This window comes from Periophthalmus magnuspinnatus, chromosome 23 (genome assembly GCF_009829125.3).
Source record: "Periophthalmus magnuspinnatus isolate fPerMag1 chromosome 23, fPerMag1.2.pri, whole genome shotgun sequence".
NCBI lineage: Eukaryota > Metazoa > Chordata > Actinopteri > Gobiiformes > Gobiidae > Periophthalmus > Periophthalmus magnuspinnatus.
The window spans coordinates 15,694,197-15,715,983 of NC_047148.1; the positions used below are offsets into that span (position 1 = coordinate 15,694,197).

Genomic DNA, 21,787 nt, shown 5'->3' on the forward strand with positions numbered 1-21,787 from the left:
GAACTTATGTCAGATTTATGATAAGTATAACTGATTTGTTTTTTTTTCTATAATTTAAGTTGCTACTTAAATAACATTTACTAATATAATAATTGCAAAAGGTTGTGCATGAGTGATTGGTGGTGGACGTTGTGGTCTCCTAGCATTGCCCACAGTGGCTGAACTAAAGTTGTCATGCTCTGGAGCTGTATGTTGGACATGCGCTCTCTGTGTTACCGTGGTTACTCCATGCGGTTAGTCTTGGTCTTTGATTGGACAAAGCTCCATGCAGAAAATATCTACCCCCTACAATGAACAAACCACATTTTACACACCACTGTGCTGATGCACCCTGTGTCTCACAGGCTTTAGTTGAAAGGAGCTGTGTAGGAATTAACCAAAGACAGGAGGAGGTAGGTGGACACCTGCCCACCCACCTAACAACACGTGTGGGTCTTTAGCAGACGGTAGTTCCACTGAACCACACCACCCAACCTGCCACAGTAATCATTAACTCCAACACATTCTGAATTGTTTCAAAGCTGCTTCATCAGATATATTTCATACATTATTATTATGTATTTATTTTTGAACAATTTGTTGAAGATGATTTGATTACTTCACTTTACAAATAATAACATATACTTTTAATAATACAGTGCCCAGTTTGCAACAAATATTTCATAGTATTATTAATTTGCACACTGAATTAAACTCAGTCCATGGTTCGCACATGATCACATTTTATGCTTCTGGGCCAAGAGGACACCATAGAAGACTGTAGTAGTTTCAATAAAAACAAATTTAATCTTTGACAAAAGGCTTCATTTTCGTAAGTCTCTAAAAACCATAAACACTCCAAGGACAATGAGACACATGGACTGAGTCTCATGTCTGGCAGCAAAGCAGTTTGTGAAAGACGTTTCTGAACTCGGGGTTGAACACTGTGTAGATGATGGGGTTCACTGCGCTGTTGACATAACCCAGCCATGTTACCACTGAAATCAGGGTGGGCCCGATGTGGCAGGACTGACACAACACATTAGTGACGTGAACTACGAAGAATGGAGTCCAGCAGGCCAGGAACACACCTAAGGAAAATATTTGGGAGAAAAAAGAAGTAATTCACATAATTAATGCTCTGTAACCTAAATCAGTAATGTGTGAGTGACCAAAATAATTCAAGATAGATCCAAGTCAAGTTTTAAATTATATTTTTTAATTAAGCCTGATGGCATCACTTGCTTGTTCCCATGGAACATTCCAGGCAAAGCAATGGCTTCTCAATGGAGAGACGCACATAGTGGAGCATCCACCTTAAAAGTGCACCTTTTAAATTGGACTTGATGTGGAGCAAATGGTCTCAAAAGCTACGGTGTCAGAATGTAAAATGCTCAACTATGAATGTGTTCTTTTTGTGTTCTTCTTTAATCTGTGATCAGTTTTTCACAAAGTTTGTCAGTGTGTGTGATGATTGAGATTAAATTTAGCTTGAGTGTGAACCTGTGGTGCTTCAGTAAAATGGTTTCCAGGGAGATTGTTTCTATTTTGATTGTGTAGCTCGCAGCTTCTCTCTGTTAGTGAAAAACACGCAAACTCCAACTGAGAGGCACAATGTCTCATTTATCATCCATAAGAGTCACCACAGGAAAAACATTTCAACTGATAATCCTAAAAGCAGCTCAGTCATCTCACAGTCGTTTCGATACATTCACATATTTGTCTGTCACTTTTAATAACTCATGTCAATAACATGCATTGTTGTTCTCTCCATACTGTGTATATATTTTGTATTTAAAGGGAATTTATGTAAGATTCTGATTGTAAATTTCACAAAGATGAGATCTCTGTGCCCCCAGAAATGAGGTAAACATGTCCAAACCAAAGTATGCTTTTGCTAATAATAACTGTAATGTTGATTTATTTCTAATTGCATAAACATTGGCAATGTTATTTGTTATTTGGCAAATATGTATGATCAGGCACCGCAGCAGACAAAATATCATCTATCGGTATTGGTTCAAAAAATCCATATTGGACCATCTTTAGTTCTTGCTTAATGTTGCACCATATGGTTGAACTAGTTTGTGAATTTTGTTCACTAACAACGGCAATATAACTCTTGTGATTCTGATTCTTGATTTATCAATGAGACACTTTGCACTTAACTCACCTACTACCACTGGCAGGACCTTCATGGCTTTGCGCTCACGTCCGCTCACTCTGCTGCTCTTGCTGTTTCTTCTGCCTCTTTTCACTGCACTGCTTTTGGAGGAGTATTTTCCTTGCTGGCTGCCGTCCCTCCTCTCTGTCAGGTCTGCATCCGACACACTGTCATTCTGCATTGTCATGGGGTCACTCTCCATCACCACTGCCTCCACATCCTGCTCATCAGTCACCGGGGTAACCGAGGGAGTAATCTGGGAAATAGTGGAAGGGGAAGTTGGGCTCAGACCAGGTGCCACTGCATACACAACCTTTTCTTGATTTCCTGTTGTTGTGGCTTTTGCGCGGCGGAGGGCGGAGTTTAAGTGTAAGGAGAGAGTATGGCGATTATCCCGTCCAGCTTGAGACCGTGAGCGCCCACTCCAACGCTTCAGCCCACGAAACATCCAGTAATATAAGAAGAGCATGACAGGACAAGGCACAAAGAAGGAGCAGATGGAGGAGTAGACCACGAAACGATCATCCTCCAGTTTACACACACTGGGATCACGTCCAGGAACCTGGTTCAGACCGAAGATGACGGGACTAGCCACACCCAGAGACAAAACCCAAGTGGCAGTTATGAGGGCCAGCTGCCGCACGCTGAACTGGTTTCTGTTGTACTTGAGAGGCACCACCACTGCAATGTACCTGAAATGATAAATACGTGTTTAAATGTCCCTCTAATTTCAAAGGTCAAGTTCAACTCATCCCTAACTCTAACTCCAAAAAATGTACCACTACATTGCAGAGATAGTGTACAAGCCTACTCTAATGCTTTCTTTCACTTTTAATTTAAGCAGCTATTTCTGAAGTCTTTTAGAAGTATTTCATTATAGACAATGCTAATTACACCCGTATCCTCAAACTGATAGAGCTCATTCTAATTTAATGATATTATTGTAATGAATTTTTCCCACATGAATATCTTTGCTTTTAACTTAAGCTCTTAAACTTGTAAACGTATTCAGTGCCTGTCTCACCTGTCCACACTGATGGCGCACAGGTTGAGGATGGAGGCAGTACACAGCATTACATCCATCGTCATCAGCAAGTCGCAAATGGAAGTGCTCAGTGTCCATATTCCTCCCATGAACTGCACGCAAAATAGAAACTGATTACATTTACATCTGATATCCTAGTATCAGTTTAAAACAATTTAAACAGTCCTTATCAAATTATTGCAAGTTCTCCGTAATGTGTTCTCCTGTGCTGTCTATTGATGTAAGAAATCTTCTATGGGGTCCTTAGGGAAATTAATTACTAAATGATAAGATTTGATTAACAAAACACTCAAGGCAGCCTAATACTGATTGTAACAGACACATTCTTTCAGCTATTAAATGAATAATATAGCCGTAGATGTTAAGATGTTAACGTGTACTTCATATCAGCATTGCTTTTTTTAATTAAATAATTGTCCTTATTTTGACACTATGCTTGAGACTTATTTATTAGATTATATAGTGGTTTAAAGTGGACATATGTAAAATTAGACTATACATTTTACAAAAACATTAATAATTACATTTGTTATGCTTTGTTTAGCTTCTGATAAAACAGTGGGCATGTCTGACAGATGATAGGGTATACATTCTCTGTCCCCCTGCAACCATACTGTCAAGGGCCCAAGCTCTTAAAATTTTAATTAAACCTATCTACCATGTATTATGCCATTAAACAAAGAAAACTTGGCATAAGCTTACTCTTTATTGTCCCTGTATGGAACATCATCAATTGATGTTTTGGAATTCCTAATGAGAAACATTTTACATAGGAATATCCCAATCATTTTTATTTATGTGCTTGTATGTATGCTCATTAACAAACATATATTTTCATGCAGACCTCTGACCTCGGAGTAGACGTAGAGGGGCAGCACCAGCACAGCCAGCAGCAGGTCGGCTATGGCCAGACTGAATATGAAGTAGTTGGTGGCAGTTTTGAGGGAGCGCTCTGTGAGCACACTCAGACACACCAGGATGTTTCCCAGGATTATGATCAATATGAGAGGCACCCCCAAGATCAGGGCCAGATAGTTGTAGTCCACCAGGCCCATGTCACCTGGGAGGCTCTCCGGGGTCACATTGTCCATGATGGAGGACATGCACACAGCCGCATCTGTAGAGTCTTTGGTCAACAGTTAACGCCACAAACACAGAGAAGTGCAGCTTGTAAATCCGTCTATTGCTGTTATAATATGTCCCTGCGTTTCTGTGTCTCTGGTGAATAGACAGTGTTGGAGTGCAGAGAGGCCTGATCTTTTCCAGTCTTTACCATGCTGGTGGTCATTATGATTCTGTTGATTTGAGTTTCCTGGATGCCCCTGCAATGACAAGATAAACCAATTCTGTAAAATATGTAGGTATTTGACCAGATGATAATGTCCCTTATTAATCAGCAAACAAAAATAAGATACAGTAGGACTTTGTTTGAGATTTACATTGCTGTTACCAGTTGTTTACATACTTATGTTTATTGCTTTAGGTTGAGGCTGAGCATTCCCACTTGTCCATGTATGGAATGAGGTTGTGATAAATGTTAGCTGTATTGTTTTGGTCAAGTGTCTCTGTGGATCAGTGCTCTGAAGCCTATGATGCTCAGGCTGCTTTGGAGCGTTTCCATGGCAGGAGCAAACACAAACAGACCCTGTTTGTTTTTTCTATCCTGTGCATATTTACTTTGAAAAATAAATGCATCTGAAATAGTTTGTAAAGCCTTGCTGGAATTTTCAAACAAATGTACACAGCAAACTTGTCCTCAAACTGGTCCTTTTTTCAGACACGGTGATGTTACTTCTCAGTTATATGTGTTTAATTTCGGCACTTTGGATTACATAACAACCATGTGTTGGGTCATTTTAATCAATTAAATTGATTAATAATATATTGGATCAATTTTGACAAGTCTCTCTGCATTATATCGACCCAATCCTTTTCTGAGTATGCCCAATGCTCCCATGATCCCATATTGATCTTTTCTATTTATCAGATAGCTGTAAAATATGTGGACTTTGTCTCTTACAAAGAGCAATTTAAGAATAATGTTTCTATGTGTAAATGCACATTAGACTAGAAACACAGTGAGACTGAGGACAATAATCTAATACTGTACACACGACACAAGTCCTCTGCTAACAGTTAGCTTTAGTTCGCCTCAGGACCGGCCGTAGGGTCAGCTTTGATGGAGGGAGTGGCAGGTGAGAGCCGTGATGTTGCCACACCATGAGCACCAAAAACAGCGCAAAACTGTCAGGAAACAAAATGACAGTAATTACCATAACCATTCTGCAGCACAACCACTCTGGCTCATTGAGGGCCAATGAATCAGTGACAAAAGCTGTGGACCAAAAGCTGTCAGTGTGCAGATCACATGTGAACAGTACAGTGGTAGGAAAGTTTCATGTTTTAATTCAGAGCCGAATGTGCAGAGCGCTTTGGGGATGATTGTTGAGGGATTGTTGGGATTGTCGGTAGAGGAGCTGTGTATTTTGTTACCTCTCCTGCTGTCAGTCTATAATGGCTTTGTAACAAGCACATTCCATACACACATCAGTACTATCTCCGATTCACTAACAGTAGGCCATCAGAACCATTAGGCAATTATATCACAAGCTCTATGTGGTTTAGTTTCCTCTATGAAAAACCCATCTTATGCTGTCACCACAATGGTACTGCTCCACTGCACACAATTACTCAAAATAAGAAGCTTGTGAAATCTGACTTTTCCTTGACAATAATTTCATTGTTAAAAGCAATGTCTCTGCCATGTATTTATATTCTGACGATAATGTAGTGTAATGTGGAACAGCTTGTTTTGCCATCCTCGCATGCGTCCAATGACAGACGGTTTCCACCACGATGGCAAATGGGTAAATGAGCAGTGTATGTCAAAATGTGAAACTGCATGGCATGAAAACAGAAAATTGTCTGATTCGCTTAAAGGTGCACTGTACTTTACTGTTGGAGGGTGAGCCACCTGCTTGTCTACAGAGATGTTATTGTTTTGCCTGGAATGTTTCACAGTATGGCATCAAAAATGAAAATAATGAGGGTGCCTCCTTTTTGGTCTCCCTGGAGATGGCCATATTGCCATACTGTGGAGCAATCCAGGCAAAGCAATAACATCTTCATGGAGACAAGCAGGCAAACCATCCTCCAGAAATGTTACATAGTGCACCTGTAACTTCTGTCTTCACTCTTCACAGCTATTTACCTTTGATATTCTCATGTGAAATTGTGTCATTTTCCCATTTTCTGAGAGTGGCTTACAGACCAAATGCCACTATAGCTTACAAGCCCTTACATTTGTAGACAGGCGTTTGATGACCAGAACAAGGCTCTGTAATACTGTGTAGAGGTGACATTCTTACAGGTGCCAGTAATGATGATGATCATGTGTCATCAGGCCTTCACACACACGTGGCTGGGGCCCGGGTTTGCTGATGTGCTAATGGTTTTGTTCCTGCCAACTCTCCAACCATTAGGCTACCTCCGCATCTACCTGTCAGCCTGCTCAATATTGTTCCAAGTGTATAATTCATTTAAATGATATATAAGAATATACTGAATGACCAGGTTATTCCATCATTGGATTTTTTCTTCCCTGATGGCACGGGCATATTCCAAGATGACAATGCCAGGATTCATCGGGCTCAAATTGTGAAAGAGTGGTTCAGGAGCATGAGACATCATTTTCACACATGGATTGTTCACCACAGAGTCCAGACCTTAACCCCATTGAGAATCTTTGGGATGTGCTGGAGAAGGCTTTGTGCAGCGGTCAGACTCGACCAGCATCAGTGCAAGATCTTGGTGAAAAATGAATGCAACACTGGATGGAAATAAATCTTGTGACACTGCAGAAGCTTATCTAAACAATGCCACAGCAAATGTGTGCTGTAATCAAAGCTAAAGGCAGTTCAACGAAATATTAGCGTGTGACATTTTTTTTTTTTTTTTGGTGGTAACTTTTTTTTTTGCCCAGACAGTGTATAACTCTGATAATAAACTAAGGAAGAGGCAACATGGTTAGAATGAAAAGCTGATAAACATGGATTTAACCTAATATGTCCCCTTTTATTAGCAGCATTTGGTGGGGTTATTTACTGAGATGGCTTGTTTAATTGACAACACAAAAACTACAACACACCAATCAACCTCTTACCAATTTGCTTTTCCTTGAGTTGAGTGATGAATCTACTTTTATCTGAGCCTGGCTTTTCAGATACACCTCAACGTCAGAATTGTATATGATTAATTTAAAGTCTCCCCTGATTTGGTCCCTGTGAAGTGAGCTCCAGCTGCTGTCTTGTGTTTGTGACCAAAAGGGGGCCACCAGAACCTGTCATTTCTGAAATAACAGGCCTCATCTTTTGAGACAGAAGACGCACACATTAAACCCTCTCCGCTACGAAACCATAGCAACTGACCATAAGATGTTTACCACTGTACTGAATTATGGGTCCTAATCAGAGCTTATCACCTGGAGATGCATGTCAGGATGTTAAGCCAGTATGCCACGTAAACTTATTTGAATGTAATGTATCTTTCATTGTAATTCACAGTTGTATTGCTTAACCTGAGTTCCATGTCATTTATATTAAAAAATGAACATAAGTGGACTTTCGGTACTGGGTGTTCAAGGGGCTTATCTGTAATTGGTCAATTCATTATTACATTATGATATCTATGAGCTGTGACAGAGGAAGCGGACCAATCATGAATTAATCTGCAGAGCCAGGTGTTGCGCAGTGGGACGGTTGTGAGGTCAGCAGGTCAACGTGACTGAGATGACCAGATCAACAGAAAACATCATGTAGGGATTAAGGCACTTGAAGAGGAAGTCAATGAAATCAAGAAAGTGACCGATTCACCAACGATTTACAAATTGTGTGTATATTGTATGTCTTTTAAATACAAATTACAATATAGGTTGTGACTGTGCAGTAAAAGATGACCATTCAAAATCTAAAAAGATTAATACATTTTAAAAAACCATCTGCTCCCTGGTAACCAAATTCACTTCTTTCTTCTCTTATCTTATCCTCAGACCACATCAATGGTTTTTCTTCTTTTGTCATTTCTAACAGTGTCATTTAATCAAACTTGGCGCAATGTTTTAATTGGCATTACCTCTAGCAATGTGTACAGTTTAGCATAGGTTTTTATCTATACCAGATTCCTTTCTTGATTAATTTAACCAGGTTTCAAAACAATAGACAAAAACTCCCTTTTTTAGAAAAATGAATGTCTATTCATTGCTTGGTATATTTTAAAACACTTGGCTTACCATAAATTACTGAAAATTAAACCAAACACTTACACTTACTTGTAAAAAGAAGAAATCCATGAGCTCTGCATCCTTTAGGCAATTTCTTGTTTGTATTTCTCCATTAGCATCCTAATATCTGCCAAAATGTAGACCAGATTGTATCCAACATGGGGCAAAACTCTCTCTTACCTACCTCTGTTCCCAACTTTTTAATGGACTGACACAACATACCCAGCAGATTGCTTTCTGCGTGTGCCTGCCCCTCATGATTGTCCTGTACTCTGATTGGCTGGTGGCTCTGCTGATGTGAAAGCAACTCACTCTCTCTCCTCCAACTACTAATATGTGCAATGAAGGGGTGGGTGCTTTGACAAAAATGAATCTCTCAATATTATTAGCGTTTTCCTCATGACAATATACAGACAATACTATAGCAATTCATCAGGAATGTGTTATTACGTGCCTGCAAATGTCTTAGTTTATATCATAAAAAAGTGTATAGATTGTAGAATTAAACACAAAAGTGCGGACATATCACCACGTCATTGTTTTTCTTTCATTACAAAATCTGCTTTTTTGCATAGTTCTTGTAGACAATATGTTTGATAATGTAAATTTGTATATCTCCAAAAACATTTATCTTAACATATTCATAGCATCCTTTGTTCATTAGAACAGACAAATTATAATAGTCACTTGGCTGTACAGAATGATGTGTTAAAAGAGAGTCCTTAAAAAGAAGGACTTTTCAGGATGAAAATAAATGCGTAAACACATTCAAATTGGATAAACATTGGCATATTGCTGCTCCCTACAGTTGATGAATCATTTTGCACTGAATAGGCCTACATTTGTTTACTTTCTGACAGTCATTGAAATCAGCCTTCAAGCTTATTTCAACAAAATACTAAACAAACTATTTAGTTTAAAGCATTTCTACATTTAGTCAATTACCATATATTTGCATATTCTCTGCGATATGTTTATGCAGGCTGACACCGGACACAGTAACATTCTGACATTTTGATGGTTCTTTATTTATTTTAGTTATTTGACCTATACATGTTCATGTCTCTTATTTGTTTTTGTATCATATTGGAAAAACATTTCAACAAATCCATTAAACCAGGCTGACCTTTTCTGCAGGTTGATAGATGAGCAGAGCTAATTCCTCCTTAAAAGGATAAGACAGAGGCCCCTGTCACACCTCAGAGTAGAGACCTGTCAACTGTGACACCTGGAGGTGACCCTCCTCATCCCTTTATCAGGCCTCTTACAGGAGGGGCTCTGAGGCAATAGGCTCCCAGATCATATGCAACTTCCTTTAACACCATTATCATCATATGCAACACTGGATAAGAGAACATTTTATCTTCTATTTTAATCTAATGCAAAACCTTAGGACAACTGATGCCTATACCTGCTGAGAACAATCGATCTGAATTTCCAAAAAGGAAAACAATTATTATGTTATCATAATATCATTACCAAAGGTAATGAAGTGATAAGCAGATTACAATGCCCTGTAAACAGACTGTGGAGCTATGCTGTGTTTTGCCTGTGTGCTCAGCATTGATCAGAAAAGCCTTAAAGCCTCACAGTCTAATAAGACATTGATTAAACGTGGCCATAGAGCCAGAAGCACCTGCGCTCCTCATTCATGAAAAACAGAGGCCTGCTAATGCTAGCATTTCTGAAAACCATGACCTTTTTATTTCTGAACCTTGGTTTAAGAACTGTAAAGCACTCATTCTCTCAAAGTTTCTTTTAACGGATGCCACAGATTTGTTTGTCAATTCAATTAAAAATAAACTGTTGATATGCAAAAAATGTTAGTTGCTATATCACAGTAAATAGAATCTCAAAGCATGAATTAACACATCCTGCCATGTTCTGGAGGTCCCAATATACATATTTCATTTGAAAGAAATTATTTTTAGTTTTGTAACTTGGATAAAAGCTTTTTTTTTTTTGTAATGCCTTGTAGTCAACAGCTTGTGATTCAGAATGTATTGTCCTAGACAAGAAAGTAAAAAAATATATATATATGTGAATTTGTAACCCTGTGCCAGAGAGCACACTTAAACCTCTGCCACACCCACTCACAACTTGGGCTGCAGTTCCCATGGAGACGTGATCCTCGGAGTTGATGAATATCTTATTTTTGCCTTGTCTTGATCCTTGTTTCCATGTGTGTATCGGCTCAGTCTTTTTGAAAACATTTGAAAGTTGCATCTTCTCATCTCACGTGCGATGTTATCTTAATATAGCTCTCTGTTTGCATTGAAATATAATTTTCTCTATTGCCTCATATACACATATGCATGTAGTATATAAAGGATAGTTTACTTTGTGTGTTATGAATGAGATAATGGTACTAGTAAGGATTAACCCTATATGTACCTTCACATGTTGAACTGCTCAAGTCTTGTCAGACCTACAGTGTTTGCTGCTCTCCTTTTCATGAGCCAGAGAGATGCTCTTGCATTGTCGTAATGGAGATGAGTTGTGTCATTAACATTTGTGAGAGAAAGAAATATCCCCTCATCCAGAATAGACTGATCCTGTTGAACCTATGCCCTACATAATTCATCAGTGCTCTGCAAATGTGCATGTGAAATCAGTGGTTTACTCTCCTGTCTCTGGTGGACATTAAAACACTGTTTGCACAACATCAGCCCAGTGTTGCTTAGCACTAAACCGTAATGCACTCATTTAAATAACAGAATCCACAATTGAACTTCAGACATGGAAATGCCTCTAACACACACAGAGACACAGTCACACATTTGATTTGTCCTGACAGTGCTCTGTGTAGAGGTTTTTAAACACAACTGTTCTTCTGACCTATACAGCAACATCTTCAGAAACATTTACTTAATATTGATCACACTTGGCTATATGCCCACAGCTCGTGTGACTGTTAGAAAAATACACAAATGAATGAATATAGCTTGTGAATATTCATGTTGCCATGTTCTGGCTTGAATGAAACTACTACTCATAGTCATATTGGGTGCACACTTATTGCTAAATGTATTAATTTATTTTATGTATTTATTTTTTATTTTATTTATTTATATAATTTATTTATTATTTCCTGCCTTTGTCTTATAAAAGTATGTAACCATAGGCCTCTTAATTCAGTCCTTACATTTATGTTAGATATTGGTACACTGTTGTTTTACCTCAATGCATTATTTCACATATTAGTTTACCCAAAGATGAAATGTGTTTTCCTTGCCCTGTTTTGTTTGTCCTTCCTCTGTCCCTCAGTTCGTCCTTCATCGTTGTGTTGTTAGTAAATCGTTTTAGTGTTTCACACGTTTCATTGTGCTCTGTGACAGGAGCCATCTGATACTCCACACATTTGACCTTTACACAGCTCCATAGATATGACACAGTGGCATAGAATTACCAAAAATAAGAAGTTTTTTACTCACAGAATACAGAAAACATTTAAAATGTATTTTGCAACATATTTCATTACATGGTCCAATTAGAGCACTTTATTCTGAATACTTGAGATACTTTACATTGAGTTGCATTATATAGTGTTTAAAAAAAGCTTCACGTTTGCTGCACTGTTTGTAATACATTTATTTATCACTAATAAGAGAAGGAAAAACACACACACACTACAAGAACTGTGAATCTATTTTCTTATGCTGTGTTTGAAGCTTGAATTGTGTGGTCAAGAACTGTAATGCGATTTTAGTAAAGTAACTGAACACCCCCAAATGAGTAAATGTACCAGAATACAATTGCTCCAAAAGGATTTTTGCAGTTACTTGTATTTTTTATTTTTTTTAAATGTGTGACCTCACATAAGAAACATGGTTGCACTGGAATGAATTAAGTGAACATTTCATGACACTTTTTACTTGTTTATATATAACATCAATACATAAACACAAAAATATATTAGCAGATACTATGGCCACTCCACCTGCACTTTGTATTTTGTACACTTTATTTTGAAATATGGTAAGCATCTACTGTTCTCTTTGCATCACCCCTTATCTTGATGCATCTGTTAGTAAGTATTCTGATGTTTACTGAATATGACAAGTCATATTTTATTACTGTACAATTAGTAGCAACACCTGAGTAACTTTTAAACAACTGCAAATATGCTTGAATTTCATTTTTTGACAACACATCGGTTTCATCTTATTTTGCTTGTTACTTACTGGGAAACATGGCCAAATAAAACTTTACATCTACATAGTTCTTTTTTTTTTTTTTTTTTTTACAAAACAATGACAGCAAATCCAAAAAATGTGTCTTAGGGCTGATGTAAAAACATCTACAACAATCATGTACCTACATTCATCCACAAAGGGCTATTAATTGGCATTTTAACCAGTGCACAGTGGGGAGCTGCGCACATGTATGGAATGGACTTTTATTACCTTCTAAGTTAATTCACCTTCTATGTTCTGCCTGGTTCTGTCCTTGTTTAAACCAGTTTGTCTGATTCTTCTTCAGTATGGTAGTCTATTCCACATGAACATGCCCCCCAGACAGACAAATGTCCTCCCCAAGAGTATAAATTGAATTGTAGCCTAAATGTTTCTATTCTGGCTTCATGGTTTGCCGGTGTCTCGATTCAGGTCAGTAAACAGAATAAATGACCATTTCCGGTTTACTCCATCTGCACTGTTTGCTCTGTTTGATGGCCAAGTGTATTTGTATTCATGTAGCTTTGTCCACAGGTGGGACTGCTCAGTCTGATTTTAAATAAAGATCTTTTGAATCCATGATAAACTCACTACAAACTGTTTCCTTTGTTCTTGTTCTTTTCACACCTACTCCTACAATATAAATTAAAAATAAAAATGCACGCCATCCTTCCACACATACAAATGTTGCTTATGTTTTTGGAAGCACATAACTTGTTTGTGTGGTGGTGTAGAGCTGCCAAATGTGTCTTAATCAGCAACTGTATTATGTTTTTATACTATCCTGAAATTACTATCTCGAAATAAAAATTGTGAAAAATTTCAAGATACTATTATGTCATTTTGAGATACTATCTTTTTCTATAATATTATGCTTTTGCACAAAGCAAGAAGCAATATTGATTTGTCTTTGACAAAAGCTTACCCCTTCAGTAAATAAATAATAGCATCTACTTAAACAGCCTCTGTATCCTCATTCTGATCAGGAAACCTTTTCTGTTGTCACTGTCACGCAGTAATCTACCCCCATGTGTAAAGGTCAGCTGGGCACTAATGCTCTGTGTGAATGGTCCCACTACTATTACGAGTGGGAAACTTGTGACAACATAGCAGTTATCTCGCTGTGTGTCCGTACAAACATGCAAAAGTGGACTTCTTACTGTACTTCCTTGTTTTACATGTAATGCTATTTCAAGTTTATTTCTTATCACATGATTTCATGATAGTTTGTCACATTTTAACATGAATCTACTACATCAAAGTATAGCAAACAACGAAGTTAAATCTGTCAACTGGACAAATCTTGTAGGAGTGAAGACGTTTCGCTGCTCATCCAAGCCACTTCTTCAGTTCTGAACTGGACTGACACGAAATCAGCCTAATTTTGATTTACTCATATATATATTATATATATATATATAATATTCATCCAAATGTAACATTTACTGTAGGCTGTGCAGCTTATACACTCACCTGAAGGATTATTAGGAACACCATACTAATACGGTGTTTGACCCCTTTTGCCTTCAGAACTGCCTTAATTCTACGTGGCATTGATTCAACAAGGTGCTGATTCATTCTTTAGAAATGTTGGCCCATATTGATAGGAGCATCTTGCAGTTGATGGAGATTTGTGGGATGCACATCCAGGGCACGAAGCTCCCGTTCCACCACATCCCAAAGATGCTCTATCGGGGTGAGATCTGGTGACTGTGGGGGCCATTGTAGTACAGTGAACTCATTGTCATGTTCAAGAAACCAATTTGAAATGATTGGAGCTTTATGACACGGTGCATTATCCTGCTGGAAGTAGCCATCAGAGGACGGGTACATGGTGGTCATGAAGGGATGGACATGGTCAGAAACAATGTTCAGGTAGCCCGTGGCATTTAAGCGATGCCCAATTGGCACTAAGGGATCTAAAGTGTGCCAAGAAAACATCCCCCACACCATTACACCACCAGCCTGCACAGTGGTAACAAGGCATGATGGATCCATGTTCTCATTCTGTTTACGCCAAATTCTGACTCTACCATTTGAATGTCTCAACAGAAATCGAGACTCATCAGACCAGGCAACATTTTTCCAGTCTTCAACTGTCCAATTTTGGTGAGCTTGTGCAAATTGTAGCCTCTTTTTCCTATTTGTAGTGGAGATGAGTGGTACCCGGTGGGGTCTTTTGCTGTTGTAGCCCATCCGCCTCAAGGTTGTGTGTGTTGTGGCTTCACAAATGCTTTACTGCATTCCTCGGTTGTAACGAGTGGCTATTTCAGTCAACGTTGCTCTTCTATCAGCTTGAATCACTCGGCCCATTCTCCTCTGACCTCTAGCATCAACAAGGCATTTTCACCCACAGGACTGCCGCATACTGGATATTTTTTCCTTTTCACACCATTCTTTGTAAACCCTAGAAATGGTTGTGCGTGAAAATCCCAGTAACTGAGCAGATTGTGAAATACTCAGACCGGCCCGTCTGGCACCAACAATCATGCCACGCTCAAAATTGCTTAAATCACCTTTCTTTCCCATTCTGACATTCAGTTTGGAGTTCAGGAGATTGTCTTGACCACACCCCTAAATGCATTGAAGCAACTGCCATGTGATTGGTTGATTAGATAATTGCATTAAGGAGAAATTGAACAGGTGTTCCTAATAATCCTTTAGGTGAGTGTACGTCTGGCCACACACTCCATCCTACCACTGCCACTTGAATTCTTTATGCACGGAGGATAGATTACTCTGTGACAATGACAGCAGAAGAGCATAAGACACATACTGGATCAGAATGATCAGAGGCTGCTTAAGCATGAACTATTAAACATATGATTTATTTGCTGAAGGTATAGGCTTTGGTTAACCATAGAGAGCTGCTTCTTGCAGTGTGCACAGCTGTAGACTATGGGCATCTCAATCTGTGCGTAAAGAGGGCGACTTAAGTCATTCATCTCCCATAGCTCCGAGTTGGGTTCATTCAGCCACAGACTTGAATGTGGAGGACCACAGGTGGCTTACAGTGCTGACACTGTCATTTCAGTGATCCCTCATGGGCTCATCTTACCATTGGTGAGGCGGCCTTTATACACGGGGAGAAGTTCTACTGGTCTGTGGCCCTCCGCTTTCAATATTTTTTGAGATGTGGCCCTCAATAAAACACGTTTGGGCACCTCTGGCCTACAGTATACCTTGTTATACAAATGAGTAAAACTGGATCCTCCATTGTTGCCGTAGTTCCTCATTTTACATATGGAATTGTTTCATGATCATTTCTTTTCACAAATTTTCATGATAATTTTGTATCATGTTTTAACATGAAACTATCATGTAGTTATGTTATACTATCACATAATTTCATGATACAGCTCATCTTTATTTAAGTATAGAATGGCAGTTCTACGTCACTGTAGCTAAACCAACTGGATTTCAGCATTGAAATGACCCAAATGAGAGACTCGCGTGAGGCTCATTCTGCTTTCTGATTGGATAATTGGCTTGAGAACATAAAATTATACCATAAATAAATGGGACATCATGCCCAGTATTTTTATAATTTAAAAAAAAAAAAAAAATCATCATTACAATTGTTGTAAGTAAAGGCTATATCTGATTTGAACATGTTATCTTGTATCTGAGGACACAGATAGGTCAAGTTTATAAAAATTTAAATCAAAATCTTGCATAAAGTTTCTTTAATAAGACAGGTTTTCATGTTTTTCATTACTTCAGTCAATATTTATCAAGGTATATTAGTCAAGTGGCAGTTTGCAAAGAAAAGTTGAATTAAACAATCCTTGTTTCCTATGTCATCACTACACAAAATTCTATGCAAAATGCAGTTTAAACATTCATTTGGGAACATTCATTGCAATCAAATTATAGTAACTGTGTAATTTAGCTTCACTTTGGCCCTTGTTTATACCTTGGTAGGCTAGAGGATACCGCTTCCTAAATCATATCTGCATGTTCAACCAGAAAGTCAAGTTATAGACTTCATCAAACATCTTAAATATGATTATGTTAATATGTTTTAATGAATCTCAGATATGCAGTCTTAAATGTGGGTAAAGTGACCAGCTTTAATCAGGGCTGAGATCTGGTGTAGCATGGGCTGTTTCCAAGGAGAAGTCCAATCTCATGTGTTGGCGACTCCACTGCGGCCTTCTAATAATAAACTGCCTGTTTCCTGTGCTACTGCAGAACATCACATCTACTCTGAAGCAATTACGGCCTCAACCTTTGTAAGGAACAAAAACAACCCAACTGGAAAGTCATTGACAAAAGACAAGCAAACCTAAAACCTTAGCAAAATGTAATGAAATGTACTTTATTACTTCCACTTGAGTTATTATATTTTATAAAGTAGTGACCTGAAAAATTCACATTATTTTTGAGCGATAAAAATTGTTGTAATTTAATAAATATAAGATGGAATAGGTTAGCCATTCAGAGACAGAAAAGTTAGATAGTGCACCTTTAAGAGTAAGAAGTATATGGTCAACAACATACTAACTGTAAACGCTCTAAAGCGGGGGTGTTCATTACGTCGATCGCGATCTATCAGTCGATCGCGAAGGCATTTTGTGTAGATCACGTCCCGTCATCCATCCAGTCACATGACTAATATACAGGACAACAGTCAGATTACACCTGACCCTAGGTCACATCATGGGCGCTGCACGCGCATAAACAAGCGCGAGTTAGTTTATCCCTATAGCGTCAGATCCTATGGTCGCAGATAGAGCGGGTCGCGGACTTTCCAGCAGCGTAACTCCGCAACCAGTCGTGCTCTCATGTAAATTCAAACGGCGTCTCAGAGCGGAGACATGGGGCTATCTAAATATTTTACCCTCATTACGATAATCTGCCTCTGTTGCCCCTCGAAGGCGACGAATGAGAGCACGGGGCTGTGGGGATTTTCACACTCATTTATTCGATGCGTAAAAGAAAAAATACAGATGGATGTGTAAAATAGAAGTAGTTGTGTGAAAAAATGTAGTCAGTTCTGATACTTCGTTTAACATGATTTTTATGGCTATAAAAAAAGACAAAACCGTAATCAACATGATTAGCTCTGTTATTGCTTTCAAACGAAAAAAGCAGTTTTACTCCTGGCTGTCAGAAGATACTGCCCGAACTATGCATCCCTCACTGATTCCATTCAGTGTCATCAGAGCAGTAATCATCATTCATCAATTATGAACATGTAGGAAGTTCAATTGTGTTGTGCAGTATTATCTCATGACGTTGTGCAAGGTACATCAAAATGCACTGTACATGTAAGAATTCATAATACATTTAGAAATAAATATATGTTTAACATTTTTGTATTAGGTGGTAGATCTTTCAGACACGATCATTTCAAAAGTAGCTCACATACTGAAAAAGTCTGACCACCCCTGCTCTAAAGAGACAAGCAAAAGATGACATGGAGAGATGATTACCAGAGATTAAGGTAAAAAAAACAAAAAAACAACAACGTTTAGTTTAGGCTCATAAGAATAAAGAATTCAGTGCATCCACGTGTAATGTTGAAGATATTATTCAGACACTGCCCTCTACTGGGGCTCTTAGAAGCTACTTTTGGAACATAGTCTTCATAAATAACAAGTGTTGTGTTGTGATAGTGTTGTGTTCTCTGAATAGATAGAAATAGTGTAATAACAAATAGTTGTTTATTCAATTATAGTGTCACAAACTCCCTTAAAATTGGCTTTTTTATTTTTCATTTGAACCAACATTTTATATTATATATTTTGCAAAATACCTTTTTTGTTTATAATTTGTTAGCAATTAATACAAGTCAATAAATTAATAATAGTAATAATTGACCAGCATTCAACATATATCAAAAATATATTCAATATTTGTAAATGTATTCATTAATCACCAGTGTGATTTAAGTGTTTTACTGCTTCTTATAATTTGGTTAGTTTCCTATGCTCTTATTTTGAAGCAGCAGTCCAAAGGCCTATGTCTTTGTGCACCTGAGAACACTCCATATGCCCAGTGTTATTAGGCATGCTTTTCTGGCCACATGCAGTTGCAATGGCTCATTATTTGAGAGTGTGTTTTTCTATTTTCTTCACAACAGTGACTGGAGCTGCTTTGGAGAAGTGTCCTACGTCCTGTCAGTGTGACTGGGATACTCACAGCATGACATGTTCTGGATCTAACATGATGCCAAGATTCCCCCTCAGCACACAGGAGGTGTAAGTACCACACAGCTCAGCACACGCCGACTGTTGCTCTGCTTTTATCAGTGGACTTGTCTTCGTCTCTTCTCAGGTGGCTTCTGGAGACAAAACTCTTATTTGTACCCCAAGATGCTTTTGCTTACCTGCTCAACATCTCTCACATGTAAAACTTTTTTTCTCTAATGCAATATGCTGCTTTTATTCAAATATTGTAAGCCACTCTACATCCTTTCACATTCAATTGCATTACGGCTTTTCTGAATTTTTAGATACATCTCCAATGACAACACTTTAGGGTATCTGGAGAAGCATTCTTTCTACAATTTGCCCAGAGTCAGGCACATGTAAGTGAGCATAACTTGGAGATTTAAGAAATATTTTCCATAATTTTTATAAGTTTTTTTTTTTTTTCATTGTGCCTTATAGACAACTCACCAGCATAAAAACGTTAGCCTTTATTGACTGTGAAGCATTCAAGAATCTGCCAAATTTGAAGTACCTGTGAGTGTTTTCTCTACTTTATTTTTATTGTTTGTGTCAAGTTAAGCTCTTTCTGTACATGTTCTGTAACAGGGGGATCATCAACACCGGTATCAGAACATTTCCTGAGTTGCAACATATCCATTCATTTCAAGACGATTTCGTTTTGTCTGTATTTTTTTCTAAATGATTTGCAAAATTTCAGTGAAGTTATTTTATTATCATATAGCAACTTTATTTTTCAGGGAGATTGTTGAGAATGCTCTAGTTAAAGTTATGCCTGCTAATGCTCTGAGTGGAATCTCAGAGAGTCTTATTGTGTAAGTGCAAAGCTGAAGGTCATGTCGCTATTATAAAGGACTATTATGTATGTATCATTTTTTATATATATGCTGTTTACATTTCAGAATGCTCCATAGTAATGGCTTAAGAGAGATCCAGCGCTTTGCATTTAATGGGAGTTGTCTTGAAGAAGTGTATGTCTTCAGTGCTGCTGCATAATGTATCATGGAATAGTCTCAGTTAATTATATATATATATATATATATATATATATATATATATATATATATATATATATATATATATATATATATATATATATATATATATATATATATATATATATATACATACATACATACATTTTTAATGCAGGTATCTCCAAAGGAATATGTATATGGACCAAATAGACAAGTTTGCTTTTCATGGAGTGAATTGTGGCCCAACTCATATGTAAGTGATTGAACAGCATATTCATTAAGACTTATTTTGCCATTAGCGCTTGTATTATTGAGGCTATTGGTGGGAACAAATTTGCTTCTTACCACATACATGCAGATTAAATTCTTTATTTGTTTTACAGAGACATTTCAGAAACTAAAGTGCAGTCCCTGCCTTCAATAGGTATGGAAGCCATTGAAAAGCTTCAGGCTAAAAACACTTGGACTCTCAAAGTGCTTCCTCCACTTAGGACCTTCATCCATTTACAACATGCTGAATTGACCTACCCAAGTCATTGTTGTGGTTTAAAAATGTTGAGGAGATGGAAGGGGTGAGTAGAAAAAAACTGAGGATCAGTGAAGAATGATTAGAAAAGTTTTTAATGTACAATCAGGAATGCCAACTTTTTTGGCTATAGACTTAATTCAGCAAAGGGCTTATGTAAATTCCAGTTCATGATCATTTTAAATATGTAGAATAACTCTTACAAACTTGATTTTGTAATTCTCTTTTCAAGACCCTCAGAGATGGCCATTTGCAACCTTTCAAAGAGCACACTGACAAGGCCTCGAGACTCCTCCTCCTCTCAGTTAGAAAGCTATGACTCCGATGACCTACAATCAGCACGCATGTCCAATGTTCCTGTTTGTTCAGATGTGGACTGTGAAAACAAGGCTCTTTTTCATGTGGAATTCCCGACAGAAAACCCTTCTGAGGGTTTTAACTTTGCCCTCTGTAATAGTGTTGGTGCTGACACTGAGCTTGTGTGCTACCCTGTGCCTGATCCATTCAATCCCTGTGAAGATGTAATCAGCCAAAATTTCCTCCGACCACTGCTCTGGGTGGTCAGTCTTTTGGCCCTCTCTGCCAACCTACTGGTGATGTTGACTCTTTTGACCAGTCAGCAGAAGTTAACTGTTACTCGATTTTTAATGGGCCAACTGGCTTTTGCAGACTTCTGCATGGGAGCATACCTACTCCTTATTGCATCTGTGGACATCTACACACAGTCTCATTATTACCACTATGCTATGGTTTGGCAAAATGGAGCTGGCTGTAGTCTTGCAGGAACACTATCAGTATTTGCCTGTGAGCTTTCTGTCTATACTTTAACTTTAATCAGTATTCAGAGGTGGTATGCCATTTTCAATGCTATGAGGCTGGACAACAAAATGCGCCTACGCCATGCAGTAGTATTGATGATCATAGGCTGGGCACTCTGTGGGACTGTGGCCCTGCTGCCCGTGGTTGGGGTGAGCAGTTACCAAAAGGTGAGCGTTTGCTTACCCATGGACACTGGGAGCACAGCTGCACGGTTCTATGTGGTCATTGTGCTCATGATGAATGTCACTTCTTTCCTGGTAGTTTGTTTATGTTACCTCCATATCTATTGTATGGTGCATAATCCCCAGCACCAGTCAAGTAAATATGACACTGGTATGGCAAAACGCATGGCCATCCTCATTTTTACAAACTTTTTGTGTCTGGTGCCAATCTGCTTCTATGGTTTGTCCGCAGCCCTGCATCAGCCACTCATCACTGTCACTGACTCCAAGGTTACTTGATTTTTCATACTTTAAAACTGAACAGATTACCACAGATGTATTGCTTCATATTTACATGTCTGCTTTGTTGCTGCAGGTGCTACTTGTGCTTTTCTATCCTCTAAACTCATGCAGCCATCCGTTTTTCTATGCCATTCTCACCAAAGACTTTCATCAAGACATCTTGATGCTGCTGAATAGGATGGGG

General features: G+C 38.2%; 2 protein-coding genes across 2 annotated transcripts; one reads left to right on the top strand and one right to left on the bottom strand.

Moving 5' to 3' along the window:
• Positions 1-541: 541 nt before the first annotated feature.
• drd4-rs (dopamine receptor D4 related sequence) lies at positions 542-8,676 on the bottom strand. The gene is made up of 5 exons (XM_033989802.2): positions 8,515-8,676; positions 4,040-4,510; positions 3,168-3,280; positions 2,153-2,835; positions 542-1,070 (listed from the first exon to the last, which is right to left on the bottom strand). The coding sequence occupies exons 2-5, from the start codon at positions 4,289-4,291 to the stop codon at positions 868-870; spliced, it is 1,251 nt and encodes a 416-aa protein (XP_033845693.1). The 5' UTR covers positions 4,292-4,510; positions 8,515-8,676; the 3' UTR covers positions 542-867.
• Positions 8,677-18,650: 9,974 nt separating this feature from the next.
• On the top strand, positions 18,651-21,760 carry LOC117392024 (thyrotropin receptor-like). Its single transcript, XM_055232016.1, has 12 exons — positions 18,651-18,847; positions 18,924-18,995; positions 19,102-19,176; positions 19,259-19,333; positions 19,406-19,480; positions 19,558-19,632; positions 19,720-19,788; positions 19,970-20,047; positions 20,178-20,366; positions 20,553-21,306; positions 21,554-21,591; positions 21,677-21,760. Exons 1-12 carry the CDS (start codon positions 18,657-18,659, stop codon positions 21,702-21,704), a joined length of 1,719 nt encoding a protein of 572 aa, XP_055087991.1. The 5' UTR covers positions 18,651-18,656; the 3' UTR covers positions 21,705-21,760.
• Positions 21,761-21,787: the final 27 nt, after the last annotated feature.

What these genes read in the sequence shown, in the direction of transcription:
- drd4-rs (XM_033989802.2), bottom strand. Translation starts at nt 4,291, where the DNA reads ATGTCCTCCATCATGGACAATGTGACCCCGGAGAGCCTCCCAGGTGAC. An exon ending in CCCTCTACGTCTACTCCGAG is followed by an intron (nt 3,281 to 4,039) that starts GTCAGAGGTCTG and finishes TTTTGCGTGCAG; the next exon opens with TTCATGGGAGGAATATGGAC. An exon ending in TGCGCCATCAGTGTGGACAG is followed by an intron (nt 2,836 to 3,167) that starts GTGAGACAGGCA and finishes TTATCATTTCAG; the next exon opens with GTACATTGCAGTGGTGGTGC.
- LOC117392024 (XM_055232016.1), top strand. Translation starts at nt 18,657, where the DNA reads ATGCTTTTCTGGCCACATGCAGTTGCAATGGCTCATTATTTGAGAGTG. An exon ending in CTGCTCAACATCTCTCACAT is followed by an intron (nt 18,996 to 19,101) that starts GTAAAACTTTTT and finishes CTGAATTTTTAG; the next exon opens with ATACATCTCCAATGACAACA. An exon ending in ATCTCAGAGAGTCTTATTGT is followed by an intron (nt 19,633 to 19,719) that starts GTAAGTGCAAAG and finishes TTTACATTTCAG; the next exon opens with AATGCTCCATAGTAATGGCT.